This window comes from Vanacampus margaritifer, chromosome 5 (assembly GCF_051991255.1).
Source record: "Vanacampus margaritifer isolate UIUO_Vmar chromosome 5, RoL_Vmar_1.0, whole genome shotgun sequence".
NCBI lineage: Eukaryota > Metazoa > Chordata > Actinopteri > Syngnathiformes > Syngnathidae > Vanacampus > Vanacampus margaritifer.
The window spans coordinates 23,949,669-23,971,199 of NC_135436.1; the positions used below are offsets into that span (position 1 = coordinate 23,949,669).

Consider the following 21,531-nt stretch of genomic DNA (forward strand, 5'->3'; position numbering starts at 1 on the left):
TGTGCATACACTGGCAAACGGATGGGGAACTGGTGGCCCACACTATGAGTGGGCCCTTGATTTGAAAAACAAAACAAACAAAAACATTTTAATCTTTTTTTTTCTCCAAACCTATAAAAAAAAAAAGTCATGCTGATAAACATCCAATGTTTTCCACTCAAACTGGGAATAAATGAGCAAAATCATCCCAGAAAAATAAAAATCAAAGATATGAAATAATGTTGAATTTTATTTATTTTTTTAAATCTCCAAATATGCGACTCTGCAGGTGCCGAACTGTGAATATACAGGGGTCGACGGCAGTTTTACGTTGTAATATCACCAATCACCACTAGATGGCAGATACATATTGGTTGTGCATACACTGGCAAAGGGATGGGGAACTGGTGGCCCACACTATGAGTGGCCCCTTGATTTGAAAAACAAAACAGATAAAAAAAAAAATTATCTTTTTTTTTCTCCAAACCTAAAAAAAAATAAAAAATAAAAAAAATTAATTCATGCTGATAGTAAATTAACAAAATCATCCCAGAAAAAAACAATAAAAATCAAAGATAGCAAATAATGTTGAATTATTATTATTTTTTTAAATCTCCAAATATTCGACTCTGCAGGTCTCGAACTGTGAATATGCAGGGGTCGACGGCAGTTTTACGTTGTAATATCACCAATCACCACTAGATGGCAGATAAATATTGGTTGTGCATACACTGGCAAAGGGGGTTACTTCAGTTAAAATGGTTGGGAAAGAATGAGTTAATAGGGACCTACAGCATATAAGATACAGGATTCGTGGAAAATACAAAATGAACAGCTCTTCTTTTCATAAGAGTAACGCCTTATTTCCATACAACAAACAAGATAGTGCGCTGCTGTGTGAAGGATGAAGCAGTGCTGGAACAAACGGCAGGTGTGACATTAATGAGCTACAACTCCAAACTCCATCGGCAGCCAAAATAAGGGCGTAGTACATGGCCGCATTCCATCACACAATGCCATGCCAGATTGACGTCTTAATGAAGACGTGAAGTGCAAAGTCATGAAGGGCTGCAGGCCTTGCATAAGAGAAGACGGACGACCTGAGTGGCTTGTCACTCAAACCACTTGCGTTTGTTCATTTCTCCTCTGGAGGTTGAAGAAACAGTTCTTTACAGCTCTCACAGATTTTCTGTTGTGCTTGCTTTCCATTGGCTCCTCCTCTCAGCTTCACGATTGCTAGTTTTCAACAATAGACAACTCCCTCTATTTTATGTTGGTTGCATCTCAAACTGTAAATCAGATCTTCACCAAATCATTTACTAATTATTCATCACAATCAATCAATCGTTTGATACCTAGTTTTAATTTCAAATTGTCCATATAGCAGACTGATTATCTGTGTCGAATCTAAATCAAACATTTGCTTTTAGTTTGGAAAAGAATCATCAACATTTTTGCCTACTTGTGATGTTACAAACCAAACCAGTAACTTAATATCAATTAAAATTGAAATAATGGCCTGTTTTTTTTTTTTTCATTAGAGATGGAAATTAAAACATGTCTTTCAATCCAATTCATTGATTAAAAGTTGCAGGCCTAATGTAAATGAAATCACAGGCAAACCTCAAATCACAAACTGAGCCTGAGATATTCATCACTATTTTTTGTTGGAATAATCCATGTAAAGAACAATTAGGCTCACATCAGTATCATATTCCCATCCCTAACATGCAAAATTGGTAGTTTCAAACTAAATTTGCTATCGTCTAAATTGAGTATTAGCTGCAAATAACTGTCAATGAAAGCTGATATGTCGCTCATGTTTTGGTCTACAGCAAAAATGAAAGAATTTTCCTGACTGTCCCAAAACTTTTGAAGGGGAGTATATGGTTACATAAAAAAAATTAAAAAATCATTGTACTATCCCATTAGCAACATGAAAGGTTGTGAAGCATTGGGAAATGACTCGCTAAAACACACACTCTCTTATCTCAGTCATTCTCCTCTGCTAATTAGGAAGCGCTCAAGGCGGCGCTTAAGTCGCCTGTGCTACAAATGAGTTGCCAGGTTTCCCTTGGGGAGGCCGCCGAATGAAAATAAACACGTGACTGGTGCGGCATGATAATATGTGTACACCGACCGTGCTGCAGGGACGGGGTGGCTCCCCGTGTGGAGGAGTTGAGTTCCGACATCAAAGCACGGACACTGGAAGTCTTCATTATGGCGTGCGTGTGCGCGTGCGTGCGTCAGCACATATTGATGTTGACTTCCCCTGCGAGGTTTAAGCTGGCTCTTTCTTCCTCGCCAAGACGGTGAGGCTTGCATGGCTGTGAGCAGTTTGAGATATAGTATCTTTGGCAGCGCAGACACTTTGTCAAGCAAGCTGACTGGTCTGCAGGAACCTCAGAAGAGGCGTGGATGCTCATCCGGGCCCACCGGACGGGTGCCAGATGTGTTAATAAGCAGGCCGAGCTTCCGGGTGGGTTATTAAGAAGTGAGGGGGATGTCAGAGCACGAGCGTTCCTACTCAAACAGGTGTAAAGCTCCAAAAGATGATTCGTACCACCTTGTCAGTGAAGTACGGTGGCGGGTAGTGGTCAGGTGGTCATGAATGGCTGCCAATGGAAATGGTTTGTTTGTATTTTTTGATGATGAAGCAGCAGGATGAATTGGCAATATTATCTGCTCATATTCAGCTAAATGCTTCAGGCTTCATTGAACGGAGCTCAACAGTGCAGATGGACAATGTCCCGAAGCATATTGCAAAAGGCACCAGAGCTCAATATATGTCGCTAGCAGTGATAGTTAAACCAAGTTATATGATTTGTAGTAAATAAATCATTTTCAGACCAGTTATGGCGCTATAGGTGTCAAAATATATTGATTAATCGATGATTATCAAATTAATCAACTATTTTAGTAATCGAGTAACTGTTCTACTTAAAATGGTCCAAATTGTCTGATTTCAACCTCTTTTAATAGTAATTTGTCTGATTTCTGCAGTCCTTCACAGACTTGCTATCTTTGTGTTTAATGAAAATATTTACAAACATCTGCTTTTACTTTGGAAAACAATGGGGAGTACATTAATCACTCTCGTGTGCTATTGTTTTGTTGCTTTTTTAATCCCTAAACAATATGAAATAAACACAAATATTTTTTTGGTTTTTGTTTTGTTTTTTGGGAGATAATATTTGGTTAATAAACAATAATCTGGAAATGTGATTCTAAAAATATTCAATAGTGACAGCCCCACACGGCACACTGGTTGAGAATCACTGTCTTAAAACATCACCTGGAGAAGTAAAAGGAGTAACCCCCAAAAATTATTGAATATATATTGCAGGTGCCCCCACAAGTCTAAACAAGGTTTTCTGATTATTGTGTTTGTGGAATATGAATTAAGCAGCCAAATCCACCCGTTTTTATCCATCTGAGGGTGCAGACATTTTTTACAATAAACAAAATAGAATTGAATTTAAACATATACAACACAAACAACATGAACACATAACAAGCCAGGGATGTTATGGGGGCGGCCATTTTGCCACTTGATTGTTACCCGAGCCCTTAAGCAATGTGATGGCATTTTCAGTCGACAGCAAGTGGCAAAATGGCCGTCCCCTGAGATGGATAAAAACGGGTGGATTTTACGGCTTAACTCATATTCGACAAACACAACATATTGTAAATAAAGTTTTTGGGTTGACTTCCCTTTTAATTAAGGTAATTGTGAATTTATTCCATTATTTCTTGTTTAGCAAAACTGGCGACCAGCAATCCCTTAATGTTATTCTGTTCAAACCTTAGACCTTCACTGTAGCTGTACATAAAATAGCCTGACAGGTACAAGATATTAGATGCCAGCTGTTGGTTGGTCTTTGCATTATTCAGCACACGTTTCCATACAAAGCCTTACAGAGGCAGAACAGAAGGAAATTCACTCAAAAGAGGAGACGAGAGGCGAGGATGCGAGCGCTCTCCTGGTGTCTTTTAGCTGTTTTCTCTGGCCCGGGGCAACGCAGAGCAAGACGAGAAAGAGCGGCAACGTGCTGAGATTCATCATCATCATCATCATCATCAGCAAACATCAGCATAGAGGAGGAGACACATTTTACAAGGAAAAGCCATTTCCGACGTGCTGGGGATGATAAGATTTTCTACTGCCATCCTTCTAACAACAAAATAAAAGAATTGCAAAGAAAAGAAAAGCAAAGACAAGCGAAGAAAAAGCCCCTTTATTGTCCTAAAAGGATGGTTTAGTGTGTCATGTGACAGCCCCTCACCCAAAATGCAGCAATGAGTCTTAAACATCACTTGCATACTCGCTGCTCTCTGTGGGCTGTCAATTTGAGGCTTTCCTGCCCCCTAGTGACACGCACGCACCAAAGGGACCTTTCTGACATACATTTAACCAATTAGTTCACGTGACATTGTTGCACGTTATGTAATCCAACTCCGAGCCACAGTCAAAACAACGCAAGCCTCCATCGGTCTGCGTGCGCAAACGTAGAGTTTACGCACATCTGGAACAACGTGACTCACTTGAATATTACGAATCATAAATCACAAGACTCTCTTACTTACCCCTTTCCAAATTGAGATTCCTGCAAACTTCAAGTTCTGCCATTGAGTTCTCTCACAAGCTCCCTCCATGCGCTATAAGGTCCATTACTTATCACTAAAAACACACACGACTAGTCCCCGTGTCCAGTAGTGGTTCAAATGATGAAATGGTCTTTTTTTTCCCCCTCATCATAATAAAATGGTAAAACAAAGAAATCAAGCTGCTGTGTGCGCTGTGGGTTCACATTCAGACAGCGCGTGCGTCCTCAGCGTGTACGCCGATTTGTCACACGCTCAACGGACCCACCGACTGACTGGGCGCGTGAGTGTGTGTATGAGAGAGAGAATGTGTGTGTGGTGCGTGTTAATAAGGTTGACAGAAGCATACACACTTGCATGTACCCCGGGAGGGCCAATAGTGACCCATTATGCACTCTCTTATGATTTTTGGAGGTGCGTGCGTGTCTATGCGTGTATTAAAAAAAAAAAAATGCGCCAAAACAGTGACCCATTTATGTTACGCTGCGTCTCCCCCTATCTGTATTTGGGCTTTTTCTTCTTTTTTTTTATGCATCCAGAGACATTACCCTGATGAAAGTGTCCCCATTTGGGCACCCTCCACATTAGTGTCGTTCACGGCATGGTTCACATTAAAGCCATTTAATTTAGGATTGCACGCATGGGGACAATTACAAAGTCACATAGACACACACGCGCGCGCAAACACACGCATACACACACAATTGCGTTTAAACACTACAAGTCAGCCCCGCAGAGGTCATCACCAAATCGATTAGTGCAGTCTAGAAAGGGAAAAAAAGACGCCTGAACACCACTGTGAGCCTCAGTTTGTGAGTGATTGCGTGTGTGTGCATACTACAGGCTTTCCACTAAATGCCCATTTTGATTTAAGCCCACACCTACGAGCCTGCACACTTCCTCACACTCTCTGTGCATCTATCTGCCTTCCATCTTCTTTCCCGTCAGATTTATTATGTTCCCTGAACCAACCAAACCCACCCTCACCCCTTTGTTGTCATAGTCACTTGATGCTCAAGGAACGAGAGGACAGATGAAGTGAGGAGCGTCTGAAAGCAAGATGAAAACGCATCCAACACATCAAAGTGAGAAAGGAAGTGAAGTCTAGTGTAAAATACCTGCATTGTTATTTATTTAAAAGCTATATATTCCACTATAAAACATCAGCACTGGCTACCTGATTAGCATCGCGCTATTTTTGTGTGCGGCATGCGTCACAAATTTGCAACAGATTAGTGTGCAAGGCTCATCATTCAAACGAAATAGCTTCAAGTGATGCTGATTTATTGTTATGATGTGTTTGGATTAGACCTGCCATTAAGCAGATGTGCAGATACAACAGTGGAGAGGAGTCTCCCTCTACTGTTCGTTGCGTGACGTGCACCATCGTTCAACATGAGCTTGTGATTTTATAACAAGAATTGAGGAACTTGAAAGACTTGGTTGATGAATACTAAATTAATATGCCCCAAACCTGGACATTTTTGCAAAAATGGATTGGAAAAATATGGCAAAATGCTCAATTTTGGACATCAAAAGCCAGATTATTATATGTCTCAACTCAATTCACTTCACAAGAAACAGCAGTTTGACCGAGAGTAAAAAAAAAATATTTAAAAAAAAAGGGGGGGTGGGGGGCGCTTCAAGCTCTTTATTGCTACTCCCAGTTTAAGTTTACTGTCAAATTAGCATATCGCCAAGCTGTGTATTTGAAACTACCAAGTAGTTTCAACTTCGGCCACCAAGTCTATTTAGCCATTTAATACATTTAATGCTAACAAACAATGCAAAATGCCATAGACGAGCTAGCGAAAAGCATTGGTGTCTGTGTTGTCAGCCTTTAAGCAACAGTTATTTGAATGCAAACAGAGAAACATATACAGACATATATTTTTTAGTCCTCTGTGAAAAATGGCTAATATTGCTGCATCTTAACGAGATTAGGTGTGTCATCTGTATTATACTGAAACCAGGATACCAAGGCTTGCATTGGTAGTTCGATTCATTTCAAAGGGTTTTAGATAAGAGTGTTTTGAGGCACCACCACACAATGATTATAAAATGCCACAAAATCATCAGAGCAGATGTAAATTCTCTCTGAAGTATTCGGTTTAGGTGAACGGTATGGGATTTTTATTAGGTTTTAGATGAATTAATGAGCACACACACACACACACACACACACACACACACACACACACACACACACACAAAATGAACAGTTGTAAATTCTGGTGAAATGTAACCAAAAATTCATTGCCGTCTCAGACATCACATGGGTGAACCAATACACGACACATCAAAATATGTAAACAACTTTCCACTAGTCAAATTTACTACTGAATTTTTACCTTGCGAGACGCTGTTGTCGGTCAGAAAGTGGCGGCGGTACTGCGGCTCCCCTTTTCTGTTCACCACCCAGGCACTCATGACAAGATGAGGATGTAGAACAACTGTTGAAAAGGACAATAAATGTAGTACATGTCATCTTGATAGTTACAGTTACACGACTGATACAAGTTACAGTATAGTATCTGACGACACTGGAGCGGAGAACATGATATGTACGCATAATGTATGACTGACAGAGACAGCTAACTCATCGGGTCTACATATCTTGATGGAGGCTGATTTTCCACATGTCACTCTTAGCACATGTTCTCGTTTTTGTCATCTCTCATGTTGCACCCTTTTTCCTACCGCTGTACATCCTCCTGATCACCTTTCATTCGCCACCTGTCGCCTGTCTGTCCCGCTGTGATATATTACTTCCCCCATTCACATACTGAACAAACACACACTATAGATCTAAAAGAGAGCGGAGTCTGCGAGTGAGTTATTAGCGTCTGGAGTTTGCTGAAGCGAGGGGATGTCTGCTCAGAGGTCAGAGGTCAAGAGCTTTCTTATGACTGTCAGAAGAACTGCAGTAAGTGGTGTGTGTGTATGTGTGTGCGCGTGTCAAGGTTTTGATAGTTTTTTTTTTTTTTTTTTTTTTTATTAGACAGTCCAACCTCGTTATTCACAGGTGATAGGGACCAGGTCAGCTCGTGCACAGCAAAAATCCTTGTATAATTCACTGCGGTATTTTATTTTTTTTAATTAATCCACAAAATGTATTTATTTTTAAATATATACATATATATATATATATATATATATATATATATATATATATATATATATGAATATGAAGAGTGAATAATAGATTTATTTATTTTAAATAAAATTTGAAAAAATATGAATATTAATATGCAAATCCACAAGTGCCAAGCTGTGAATATTAGTTAGTTTTTATTTCATTTTGATTTAGGCAGGTTTTGTGAGACTTTTTTTAATGTTTGATTTTAGTTTTCTTGAAATAACTTGGGGCTGCATAGAACATATTATTGTCAAGAAATTTTGGGTTGATTTCCCCTTTTGTGGAATAATTTTACTATATCAATGACTTCCTTTGAAGATAGCTCTAGATAGCTGTATCTATTTATACAATACACATCGAAGGAGGTAAGTTGAGTGCGCGTTTACTTTCACATTCACGTCATGAGGAAGAGTACAAAGAGTCTTCTTCTTCCTTTAAGTGCGTGTAACATGAGAAGGCTTCTCATCTGTCGTCGGGGTCTCAAACCTCACGGGAATCCGCAGAGTTGTCTATCTATCGCTCATGACACTGACAGGAAGTAGGTTGAGGATGCCCTCGAGTGAGGGTTTTGCCAAGGTGGACATGAGTGAAGTTACACAATCAAATCAAACTGGTGGATGGAGTGTGCGCAAATGTACTTTATCTCACAGCTAGTTTACATCTGTTGTAAATATGGAATTAACGATTACAATGTCTACGCAATATTAAGTTAAGAAAACATTTTAACAATTTAATGGCCTAGTTCTTCCCATATCCCTAAGACTGATTAACCATTTAAGACTATAACTACAGCATGTAATATAACTTTACACTGCTTGAAAATCTAACTTAAAGTAAAAAAACAAAAAAAAAAAGTGTATTTAGCTACTGAGCTTTTCATACATTAATAAAACTTAAGATAAGATAGTCAAAATCATCTAAATTGTGCATTTGATAATCGACAAAAACGATCAGATAATGGCGTCAAGCTAATGACCTGCTATTTCGAAATAAGCATTGTCTGTTCCTTTTTGTGATAAACTGTTTTTGCAATCCTGGCACACATTTCTGAACAGAAATGTTAAGTCTGATGCTAATCATAATACAAAATGTGTCCTAGCTGGTTCAACACTGCAGTATTAAATTAAAGACCTCAAAGTAGGTGATCCCGGTCATCATGTCAAGCCACCGTCATATCAAAGTGATTTTAAAGCTCTAAAAATTTGGTTAAGACTTGCATTGTGTCCTAGTGGTTGCCTCCAATCTAAGCTCTAAGCTTCCTAGGTGGATTTTTGTGTGCTCTCCCCTGGCTTGCAAAAGTTTTCTCCAGGCACTCCCAAATTCCAGAAAACATGCATGTTTGACTAATTGAAGACTAAATTGTCCATAGGCGTGAATTAGAGTGTAAATGGATGTTTGTTTCCATGTGCCCTGCGATTGGTTGGAAAAACTATCCAATAAATGAATCCACATAGATCAAAAAGATGCAAAACAAACGTGTTTATGTCTTGATTAACATTCATAATGGTTGTTTGACCTCATTAAAGTGCTTGTTTACATCTTATCACTGCCTTTCCCCTGTTTGAAGTTACCATTGTCTTGCTAATACAAGGCTAAGGAAATTCAAAGATTGCATACCACATCCGCAAGGCCCAAGTAGCCCCTTACATTAATGTAATGAGACAATGACCTGATAAATGCAGACACAAAGGAAATAGCATCTGTCCCTCTCATACTGGCACATGTCAAAGAGCACACTTCATTTTATGGCACCAGCTGTCATTTGCAAATTAAGCGAATGTTAGGCATTTTCCATTAAATTATTACTAGATATACTTCATAAATCAGTGGAGTAATTAAGTGGGAAAATGTTGGGGCACTAACCACCAGTTAAGTCAGATCAACACAATTGCACATTTACAAGAATTTTGACAGAATTCATAGGACACAAATCATTTGTACACCAAACCAAAATTTTCCTGACACCCTAATTTCTAAATAACGACGTATTTAATATAAAGAAAAGAGCTACATCTGGTTTGGCACTGTACCCTCGTTTCTACTGCAGAGTCATTACTGTTGTTAATGTATAGAACAGTTGTGGGCACGTTTGTATACCTACACACAATCTGCTAAAAAAAAAAAATCCATCTCATGATCTGAGAGGAGACTGATGGCAGCAAGAAAGTTTAGACTAGAGTATAATAGTGTAGCGTCTGGAGCTAAGACAACTGCAACAGGCTAAGCTAACATTAGCATGTAGCCTAAAGTATGTTAGCAAGAGCACCAAAGGAAGCAAGGAAACGTGGCTCTTGAACCAAGTGGAGAATGTTGAGCAAAATTGAATAGAACCAGTCGGGACTTTGCAGCCAAAGGTGGCATAAAAGCCTCAGCCAAGTTAACATTCTCTTGCACCCAAAGTCAACTATTATGAGCAACCTACTGAGCGAGAGGGCCTTGCCGTTCTGCCCACTGAATGAGTGACCTGACCTGTAATAGCTTGTTAAACAGTTATCAAAAGAAAGAGCAAACAATCTGCTGGCGGCTCCACACACAGACTAACCGGGTGAGTGGCTTAGTGGAAATAGAGGTCAAGTAAATGACATTGTGTCTGGTTTAAGTCAAACCACTCACATCATTTGGTACATCTGCACAGTCTTGTAAAATATGCTGTTTTCTGCTTACTTTTTTAATGTGTATTTCACTACTAGGCTTTCTCCTAGATTTCCCCGTGAAACAGCTCCTCATCACTAACACCTTGTAAAGTGAATTCAGTGGATTTGTTTTCAAATGCATTGTACATGTTTAAATATAATGGCTTGAAAAATACTGTATGTAGTACTCAACTGTGGAGTTATAGTGTTAAATTGTTTCCCACCATTTCAGCCTTCCTGATTTTTTTTTGGGGGGTGTGGCTATAAAGGCGCCCTGTGAAACTCTAATTTTAAGGGATCAATTCAGTACAAATTTCCTACCATTTTAAGTATCCTGTTCTAAGCCTGCATGGAACAAGGCAGTGAGAAAGAATGAAAATGGTCAAGCCAGGTCTGCTTCCCAGAGTTATTTGACCTGATAAGGGGACAGGGTAATCCTGAAAAATGTAAATGGGGTTATTGAGGGGTCAGAGTCACGTTACAGAGGGGCAGGATATCCAGATAGCCACACGGGCTATCTCAGAAGCATAGCAGTTATAAAACCAAAATAAAAGTGCATCTACTGCTCTCTGTCTTGATGTACATCTTGGAATTATCAGGGGGGTAAAACCCAAATTAATAATATGAGTTAAGGACATGGATCATGTGTGTGTGAGCGGTCTTGGTTTACTGAAGAAATTAGATGCATGTAAGGTCATGGGTTTCTGATCTATTTCAAACATCCTCAACTTTCACTCCTGTTCCACTAGAAGTGGGAGGAACATGAGTGCGACATAAATTTTATTCACAAGGAAGTGCGGCAGCAATAAAGTCAATGTTAAATTGCCGGGTCCAAAGGTCTACATTTGAAGTCGTTGAGACAAAGCGCCAAAAGCGGTGCAACAATTTGGACTTGGAGCAAACTTTTCTGGGAAAAAAAAATGCCTCAAAAGTTAAACTCAGGGTCCAAACCATGTGTGACATCATGCAAATCTCATCAGACTTCAACTCAATTATCATCTCAATCATTAACATGCATGTACTGAGACCTACAACAAATAAAATCAGCCTTAAATTAAATCACACAATTATTTATTTGGGGGAAATGTTTTGTAATGAGCTTGGCAGTTTACCAGCAGCATACCATATTGATTGGTTAATTCTGAACACATCCCACACTTGTGCAGCCACATTAACTCCGTTGTTTACGTTTACTCCAAATAAAGATTTGTCATTTTTAAAAATCCAACTAAATTGTACAGATTATAGATCCCATTAATAGTCAACATTATTACTATTCACATCCGTTGTATCACACAAATGTCACGTGTAGTTCACATCCAAACCTTGTTCAGACTCATATACTGTATAGGGTCCCAACATGTCTCCTGGAGCTTCAGTTATTCATGAGAGTTCAGAGTGCCCACATGCAGCGGCTCTCGTTACCCCTCCTACAACTCTACACCAGCCAACTGATACACTGCTCACAATAGTTCGCTCACATCACAACAAGGGAGTCACTTTACGACTGAAACATTCCATCGCACATACACGCGAACAAGTAGACTGTATACATGCATAAGGTCACTGCAGTAGAAGTGGAGAATATTAAATATATTCATGAAAAAAATAATATATTGCTCAAACAAATATTTTTGTGATCCCCCCCCACACACACACACAATATTAAGATTACAATTTAATATGTGATGTGATGATTATTTTTTTCAAGGTCCTCTTCCCATGTACAATACAATAAACAATATCAGATTATACAAGAAGACAGTTAGTTTACTACTTGAATTACAGTTGTTAATTTACTAAACTCTTTAATTTACAGCCTTAGTTTTAAGCATTCACTACAACAACTTCACCAGATTCTGCCAAACAAGTGTGGTGTAAACATAAATCAGTAAATCATAAATCAAATTACAGCAATATTATAAACAAATATGTCTTTTCTGTGCGTTTTGTGAAACAACGACATGTAGACACTTGGACTGCACTTCTTAAGCACTGAACTTATCCAGAAATATATAAAATATATGCATTAATATTGAAAATAAAAACCTACCAGGCGATCGAGATTTAGCATTGTTTTTTCTATGACATTGTGACGTTGATTTGAATCTCATTATTTACATCAATCATAGCCAACATGAATATATTGTACACATTGTACTTAAACAATAATTGAATAAAAGGTATTACACAGTTTAAAAAAGAAAGATAAATAAATGCTTGAACTCAACTTCACACTAATGTATTGTATTAAAAGTTAAACTGTACGCAGCAACAACAACAAAAAAAAAAAATTAGGCCACTGTAGCATTATACACACTCAGAACATTTATTTCACTGATTCTTTGCACACTGCCAGTGGTACCACAATTTGAGAATCACTGACATAGGTCAGCTAATGTGATGCTCATCTGGCGGATTTGCCATGAAAAAGCAGGTGTGTGTGTGTGCATATGCTCTGACTGTCCATACATAGCCCATAGGCCATAAGTTTCATACCCCTACTACTAGTCTTTGCACGTGGCTGCACGATGACACTGGCTCATTTAATTAATATTTTAAAAAAAATACATTTGACTAGATACCTAATGACAAATTGTGTTTGAGTTTTAATTCACGCTCATTCATCCAACTACAGAGAGCCACTCTAATCAAACTGAAGAAAAATCCCCAAGGACTCGGGTCTCTGGCTGGGGGGAGTGCCCCCATGTCTTCTCTCTGGGATGGCTACCGGCTGAGTGTAATAAAGGCCTTTGTTAAGATGCCCTGCTGCAGAAAATCTCTGCTGTAGAAGCACAATGGCGAGAAACAGCCACATGTGAGCTCAACAGTCAATCTCGAATTAATCATTGCGGTAAAAAAAATTTTTTTTTTAACGAAATTAGAAGTTGGCAGTCCTATTTTAGGGATGCTAAACTGAACTAAACGATGCCTCAAATTTACTTTATTTTCTGATTTACTACCCAAAATAGGAACACCAGACCCCAAGCTAGTACATGTGGGCTATTTGACAGACAATTAAAGTGATTACAGTGTCCAAAATGTCCATAATAAAGCAGATGTCATGCAGGGTTTTGTTGTTGTCTTAGCTTACTTACTTTTTCAGTTCTTGACAGCTCCCTCACAAAGTCCTGACACCCTCAGCAGAGTGCTCCTTCTTCAGGTATCCCTCCATAGTGTGTGGAACACAACTGTCAATACGTCACACTGATTTTGCTGCCATATATGAAGAGGATCCCGACAGAGTTTACTAGTGTGTGTGGTGGCCAAAGCAGCAGCAGCCACCAACACCACCACAACCTCAAGCATGGTGCCTTATTCAAACACTGCTGCTCCTGGTGTGGGAACACTGATGACATGGAAAACGTGGACTGGATTAGCCAAGTGTAGACTGATTCACGAGGAGCGCTCCGGCAGACATTTATGGTAAAGTTGCCCATTCGGTTCCTTTTTCTCATGCATTGATAGTGACAGAATGCATTATTTATATGGGGGGGGGGGGGGGTAGTATTTAGATACCCCTGTTTAATTTACTAATCCATGAATCAAGGGTTAGCTCATTGGATCATTTTGTCCAGGCATGGGACAACTTTAGCACACAATAGATATTTTTTTTTAAGTTGGATAAGTATATGGCAATTTGCAGATGAAGTAAAATTTAATTAAAATGTTAAAATACATATGTAAAACATACAAATATTATCTAAATAATGCAACAACAAAAAAGTCATCATTAAATCTTATTTGTAATTCAATTAGAATTAGATATTTTAATAACCAGAGATACATGTACACCAATAATATATATATATATATATATATATATATATATATATATATATATATATATATATATATATATATATATATATGATATATATATATACGTATATATATGATTCGATAAAAATATGAAAAATATAAAAGTATGGAGCCTGTGGCTAACATTTTGCTCACTCCTTACATAAATAATTCTTCATTTTTACCAAGAAATTTTAAGCATTTGCATGCTTCCAACTTTTGAACAGAGGAGGACAAGTTCCATAAAGGCATAAAGCGCTTTATTTTGAAACCACACACAAATGCTGGCACCAGTCACATAAGTCGAGGTACAACTTTGAAATTTCCAACATAAACAACCAGTAAAATACAATAACACAAACCATAGCTGGAGTTTTGTCAGAAGATGACAGAACTGTATCTTTTTTTTTAATTATTAAAAAGAAGAGAGAAAAACACAGCGCAAGGCACTATAATTTAAGTGCAGTCATTTTGCTCACTAACAATCAAGCCCCCAAAATGTATACTATATATAAGAAAATGTCAACAGAAGATGTGCGACGCTATATTAATGACAAACATTTTATGTGCTAACTGTTTTGTTTTTTTTACATTTTGAAACTTGTTTCAATATTTGAAACAATGTTAAGATCTTCTCAATATTTCCCATCATTGTCAAGGACAGTGTCAACTATATGTTTCATTTCTCTCCTTTTTTTTTTAAACAAATGTAACAGTCAACAGAATGATATAAATTACTTTGGACTTGAAACGTTTTTCAAAATATATCGAAATCTATGTATAATATATACATATATTTTTAAACAAAAATTTGGCCAAGACAAATAATTTGGGTTTGAACCATATATGCACGTGTATAATATATGTACATTCACATTATAAGTAAAAGGAGAACAGGCAAACTGGTGGTCAGCACAAACATATTATATAATCTCTAATATTGTGAACGTGGCATACAATTTTGTGTAAATAAGAATGGTGTGTTATTGAAAAATTGCTTAGTTTGACAGATACTAACAGAAAATGTGGGTCACGGCTTGATGCCCATGGAAAAGTGTGGGTCCCAGGACCAAGTAAAACTCCCTGAAATCAAAGAGAAATGATCCAAAAATTACTAAGCAGTAAACTGCACGTGTAATGTTCACACATTTTCGACAGTTTGATCTGCATTCGATGCCTTGCGGACTTCCCTTGGAGCGTCTTGCCCGTGGTTTCCCTCCCACTCCTCTCAGTGTGACAGTTCAAAGTCTGGCAGCCCACAGATGCACCTTACAATTTAAACTAGACAGCCAATGGCGAGCCTCCTCTGCCCTAACAGCCACTCGCAACATTTGCACAACAAAAGAAGGCCCTGGTTGATTCATCAACGCCCCCAGCCTCCCTCTTTCCATGCTCCTCACACCCCCTTTCCCTTACCCTGATGATTCCTCCTCTCTCGTCTTTTGTGCTTGGCTACCAAAAATCCCCCCTGTGACCCTCCACCTCCACCTCCTCCACCGCCGCTAATCTCCTTGTGTGCCTATTGGGATTGAGTGCTTCAGTGCACCCTCATGGGACACTCGCGCTCTGGTCTCATTTGCAGAAGCGCCTCTGCGTGGTGTCATTTTAGGCTACATGTAAACACATTTATACAGGGAATTTGCTCTGCTTGTTAGTGATGACTCTCATTAGGTAAAACACATTAGTTTGTGGGCAATTGACATCATTTTCGTCTCATGTTTCAGCGCTAATGCTTCTATTAGGATTCCCCCCCCTTCCCACAGACGCCCATACAAGGTGGTTCCCATGGGGTTTGAGCAAAGCCAATATTGCCCTGAGTCGGCTTTGTGTTTCACATTTTAGTGGCGCTATAGCAACAGTGATCTCACAGGAGGGGCAAGTGGACCAGTATCCAGACACACATACACAAACATTACTGACAAAAAAGTTAAGGATACAATTGAGATACCAGTGATCAGACGTAGGAGTTTTTCCGAGATACAAGCTGTTAATCAGACAATTTTGTGCTTTGACTTGCGAATGCAGACTTCTGCTAACATACAATGGGAAACACCATAGGCGCACTGGCTAACTATTAGCATTTAAGTGCTGTTGTTATCCTTAAAGACTGCCCCCTGGTGGCCGAATTCCACACACTAGAATGAGTAACACAATGTGCACTAAAGAAGAAAGTGTGACAAAAATGAATTCCTTTTAATTGTACTTAATAATTTTGTGATTAAGATATGTGTTTACACAGCATAATGTTATAGAATGCTATGGGTGACTTCAGCCTATGCTGAACGTTTCATCATCAGTATCTAACTGTTTAATGTTTTAGTACAATTTGCACAACTTGCTGTTAATAACAAGGAGCTGATCCATGAACATTTCCAAGGATGTCAACTTTTACTCCTTTCTGTGACTCTTCCAGTCTCTCTGTAGCTCCACTGCAAACTTCTAATGACATTCTTGTTCTCATGATGAAGGGAAATGTTTAAACACCAATTCTAATTGGACCAGAGAATGTATTGCTATGTGTGAATCAAGCACCCGTTTTTTTTTTTTTGTTTTTTTTTTTGCTGTTTAGCTGCTTGTTACAGAACACCAAGATGTGCCAAAAAGTACTGAAATTAAGTGTTGGACAGTGTTTTAGGGATACTTAACTTTTTGTGAGTAGTATATATGCATAGTTGGCATATAATGAGAATGACTGTACTATAAAAAAAATTACAGGAAATGTGGTGCAAAAAGTTAATAATTACACAAGTCAAACATTTGGACACAGTTTCTCATTCACTAGCATTAGAAAGTGTCAAAAATTTTGACTCGTAGTGTATGTCCTGCAAATGTGAAGTAAAAGAAAAAATAAATAAAAATGTTGTATCTACTCATTAGGTCCTCCCAAAGATCCTCCTTATCAGCCTGAGTAATGCACTGTCCCGCACAGCCTTGACTGCCCTCTCCCATTGGCTCTCTTCCTTCCACAGACCCAGATCCTTCTTCTCAGCTTTGACCTCTGCCCTGTGCAGCCGCTTGTGCAGACGCCAGTATAAGCGAGTGTCCGGTGAGAGCCCAGTAATGGGAGCAGTGCGGGCCAGACCCAGACTCAGCGCCTCCTCGTTCACGGAGCGGCCCCATGACGACCCCTACTGGACAATAGTGGGAGGACAAGGAGGTCAAATATGGTTTTGTTATTTGATGGAGGGGGAAAATGTGCTTCACCTTGTTGTGGGCCACCAAACAGTGCAGTGTGTCGTCCTGTCGGCTAATCAGCTTCAACCACACTGTCTGGGTGGGAAGTATACTCCTCTGTAACCATACTTTGCCGTCTGCGGTCAAATCCACGCCAGCGAGGTTCACCCGCAAGGCCGACGTGGGCACACCTGACCAGACAAATGAACACATTATTTCAGTGCATGAACTGGAGACACACCAAAGACACACAATGTGATGAAGTCTAATAATAGAGCATTCAAACTAGGTAGGGTGAGAGAGAAAAGGGTCCTCTGTCTATCCATCCATCCATCTATCTATCTGGTGTCCCCCAGGGGTGAAAAGAATACCGTGCAGTGAAGCAAGGTGAAGGGAATTATGAAAGGTCTGAAATAACAGTCAATCAGCACAACACCTTCAAGCTTCAGCTATGAAGCAAAAAAAATAATGAAAAGCCTACTAGAACATCTCAATTTTATTTGGGGTTCATCAGACTTACTTTAAATGGTGGCAGGTGTGTGCTAATGCACATCCTCGAGACACTCGCATCTCAAGCAGCAACTTTAATTGCAGATTTGTATTACAGTATTCGCGACAGGGCTCGGACCCGATCCCTGGTGATTACCGGAGGCTCACAAATCACTGTTTCATTGCGTGTAGCTCAACGACATAACAGAGATGCAAGGAACACATTTTAAGTCTAATGCAGTTGACAGTGTAGTCTGTCCCGGTTACCATGCATGACACGCACATCTGAACAGTCAGCGGTTTTCATGGCGTGATAGTCCAGTTTGTCCTTCACGATGCTGATGGAGCGCATACGCAAACAAACACACACACACATAGTGACGCTTGGCATGATTTTGTAATTGAACTCATGTGCTTAAAACACACTAAAAATGTCACCGTGACATTACAAGAGGAAGCTGGTGTTCTTACATTAGGCAATCATGGTGAGAATCACACAATGAGTCTTTTACCAGTGTTTCTGGCACGTTAAATTGATGGAGTGTGCGTCGTGTCGTGTCGTGTCATGCGGATGACCTTTGTGTTTGGTGAGTAGAGGTGACAGCAGCGGCAGGTAAATGGGCACGTGCTCCACTTGGAGGCTTTGCTCCTTGACGGAATGAACTTTCCCACGAAGACTGATGTTGCTCTCCACGAAACGAGTGGGGATCTCAGACACTGATTGGAATTTGGTGATCTGAGGAAGAGACGGTTACAGTGGGTATAAAAGTCTACACACCCCTGTTTAAACACCAGGTTTGTGTGATATTTTTTAAAAAAAGAGACCAATATAAATTACTAATTCAAAATTATTTTTACCATGAACGTAACCTATAGCCTGTATAAGTTAATTGAAAGAAATAAATTTGTGTTTTTTTTAAGAAAGTAAAATAAACAACTGCACAAGTGGTGGTTGCACAATTGTGCACACCCTCTTATGACCAGGAATGTGGCTGTATTCGGAATTAACTAATCACATTTAATCATGTTAAATGGGAGTCAACACACACCTGCCATCATTTAATGTGCCACTAATTAACCACAAATAAATTTCAGATGTTTTAGTAGGCTTTTCCTGACATAGATACAGAACTTGGTTGTGTATTTAATATTGTGAAAAGTTGAATATGATGTCCCACAAGGAGACAAAAATAAGGTATCATATTAAAGACATTTAGGGAAGTTAGGCCTGCAAGACAATGACGTCATTTTTAAAATGGCTACAATCGATTACAGTGGAGTATCCAATGCGCAACTCAGTCTCTTCGATGAATTTGGTTGATTTCCAAATTGTTCTAATTTTAAAAACATTTACAGATAGGAAATAATTTTAAATTAATTAATTTGCTCCAGGTTCAATGTGTTCATCCTTTAGATACAGATGGACAAACGTTTGTGTTGGAGGGCCACATTTGATTTTACGAATGGACAAATGGGCCAGGCGAATATATTTGCATGATGTCCCACATGGTCTGGACTCAAACTGAGACTTTTGAGTTACATTTTTCCAGAAAATTCTGGTGGGACTCAAAGTTCAATTGCACCACCACTTTTAGTGTGTGTGTGTGTGTGTGTGTGTGTGTGTGTGTGTGTGTGTGTGTGTGTGTGTGTGTGTGTGTGTGTGTGTGTGTGTGTGCGAATTCTTACCAGTTTGAGGCTCCTTGCTATTAAAATCACCCCGGCAAGAGCAAGCCCGCCACTTATGCTCTATGAGACAAGAGATGGGTTATGATAATGTCATCATCACAAAACATAGTATGCATAAAGTTGTAGAATGTGTGGAGCTTGCGTGTTCTCTGCAAGCCCAATGAGGCCAAGTAAAATCGAAAAACGGATGGGATGGATAGAAGACATATATATATAGAGTGGTCAACATTGTGTGTGTGTGTCATGAGAGGAGCTGTATCATAATAAATCTGCCTTTACATAGATTATAAATTAACTTATCCGTCTTGATTGAAACTTTCAGAGGTTAGGTATTATTTATTTAACATGCTATTTTTTCTAATATTGTTTATGCCATTTGGACGCGAGAAAAAATATTACATACTGTACATTTGTCGGTGTAATGCTATCACCCTATGCGAACGAGGGGGAAGATTTTTTAAATTGTAGCGTTAGTCATGCTTTACGTTGGAGCTTACAAGTGTGCCTAATATTGTGGCCAGCATGTCTCCACATCAATCGAACAACCATAGTGTTGTACGACTTCCGCGTTCAGGAGGTTCCTACCCGCACAAGTGTGAGGTTTTCATCTGCTAACTGAGAAATAGTAGACACGATGTTGTGCGAAGCCGTGTTTTGTCGCTGTGTTTGTGGCATGCGTCTTCTCCCGTCCTCAGTTTGTGATTCTTTGCTGGACTCCGGCATGTTGTTGACATGTCGACAGTGGCGCTGCGGTCGCCGGAAGTCCCGCCTTCTCCTCTTTCTCCACCTACCAGGAGAGACGTCGCAGATTACGTCAGTCTCCGCCCTGTGGACTCACTTGCAAATGACACTCTGACGTTCAAGTGCAGTAAAGGCGTCATTTCACACGTAGTATTGTACAGTACTTATGTATTTATTGCAAGAACACACCTGTCGAGAAATTGAAGGTCCATATGTGCAGACACAATGCACGTTTTTTTTTGTCCAGGACAAATTTAATGCAGTTTTTGTATCTGAACATTTTTTATGCCAATTTTTACACAGAGCATGTGCGTTTTTTTTTTGTTTTTTGTTTTTTTATTAAAAAACAATATTAATTGAATTCCCCAAAATGTGGACAGTAACACAGAGGCACATGCACATCATATTATAATATGTATCAAATTAATTGCAATCATACAGCCCATATATTCTGACATACATATATGTCACATACACATCAATATATTTTGTAACTCCAATTAAAATATGTGCACTATATCTGAAAGACTGTACATGACCAATTTAAAAGAGCCCATATTTTTCTGTCACATACACATTTGCATATATGTATTCTGCATCTTGAATTAAAAACGTGGCAATTCAGAAAATGTACACACTTATTGTCAATATTTTTAATTAAATTATACTGCAAATAAATTCAGTAATATATGAATGTCATACTAAAACCATTTGACCTGTGTCACATATTTGTACATATTTTTATAAATATGAAATAAATACATTTTTTTGCAACCAGAATAAAAAAATATGTGTCAAATAACACACTTTTTTTTATATTGGAAATGTGGGGACTGGAAATAGTTACTAAAACGTCCCGAATGAGGTCAATGTTTTAATTTGGAATGGCTTGAATCGGTCAAGAAATGTGAAGGTAGTGTTAGCAATGTAAAACATGTATTAATTTGGGATTTTTATTTTGAAAATTTGGGGAATCGAATTGGTATTGTTTGAATTGAATGTCTTGAGAAAGATTAATCATTTGAAGTTGAAATAGTTTAAATTCGTCAAGATATGGAAGGATCTGAGTGGAATGACTCCTTCATGTGGAAATTTTATTGTGAAATTGTGGGAATGTATTTTATTATGAAAAGTGTGGAATTAAGGGAATGTGAGAATTATTGTAATATGGAAAATATTTTCATGTTAGAATTATTCAAATGTTATTGTGCAAAAACTGGAATTTGGTGAATGGGAGAATTTTTAAAATGTGCTAAAACTGTTGTCTGAATTTTTCGAATGAGC

General features: G+C 38.7%; 2 protein-coding genes across 3 annotated transcripts in view; both read right to left on the reverse strand.

Moving 5' to 3' along the window:
- The window catches only part of plch1 (phospholipase C, eta 1), a 60,787-nt gene extending 47,142 nt beyond the window's left edge, over positions 1-13,645 (reverse strand). The window contains exons 1-2 of one of the 2 annotated variants that reach the window (XM_077565347.1): positions 13,455-13,645; positions 6,936-7,037 (exon numbers count right to left, since the gene is read on the reverse strand). In XM_077565347.1, coding sequence (XP_077421473.1) covers positions 6,936-7,014 — 79 coding nt within the window. In that variant the 5' untranslated portion in view covers positions 7,015-7,037; positions 13,455-13,645. Of the gene's footprint in view, positions 1-4,566; positions 4,853-6,935; positions 7,038-13,454 lie in introns of those variants that run through there. The other variant, XM_077565348.1, reaches the window with a different exon arrangement.
- Positions 13,646-16,329: 2,684 nt separating this feature from the next.
- Positions 16,330-20,270, reverse strand: c18h3orf33 (c18h3orf33 homolog (H. sapiens)). The gene is made up of 5 exons (XM_077566980.1): positions 20,092-20,270; positions 19,507-19,566; positions 18,397-18,556; positions 17,362-17,522; positions 16,330-17,285 (listed from the first exon to the last, which is right to left on the reverse strand). The coding sequence occupies exons 1-5, from the start codon at positions 20,227-20,229 to the stop codon at positions 17,031-17,033; spliced, it is 774 nt and encodes a 257-aa protein (XP_077423106.1). The 5' UTR covers positions 20,230-20,270; the 3' UTR covers positions 16,330-17,030.
- Positions 20,271-21,531: the final 1,261 nt, after the last annotated feature.

Coding starts and splice junctions, on each gene's coding strand:
- c18h3orf33 (XM_077566980.1), bottom strand. CDS start 20,229: ATGCCGGAGTCCAGCAAAGAATCACAAACTGAGGACGGGAGAAGACGC. Junction 17,523..18,396: donor TCTACTCACCAAACACAAAG/GTCATCCGCATG, acceptor TTGTCTGGTCAG/GTGTGCCCACGTCGGCCTTG. Junction 17,286..17,361: donor GTTTGGTGGCCCACAACAAG/GTGAAGCACATT, acceptor ATTGTCCAGTAG/GGGTCGTCATGGGGCCGCTC.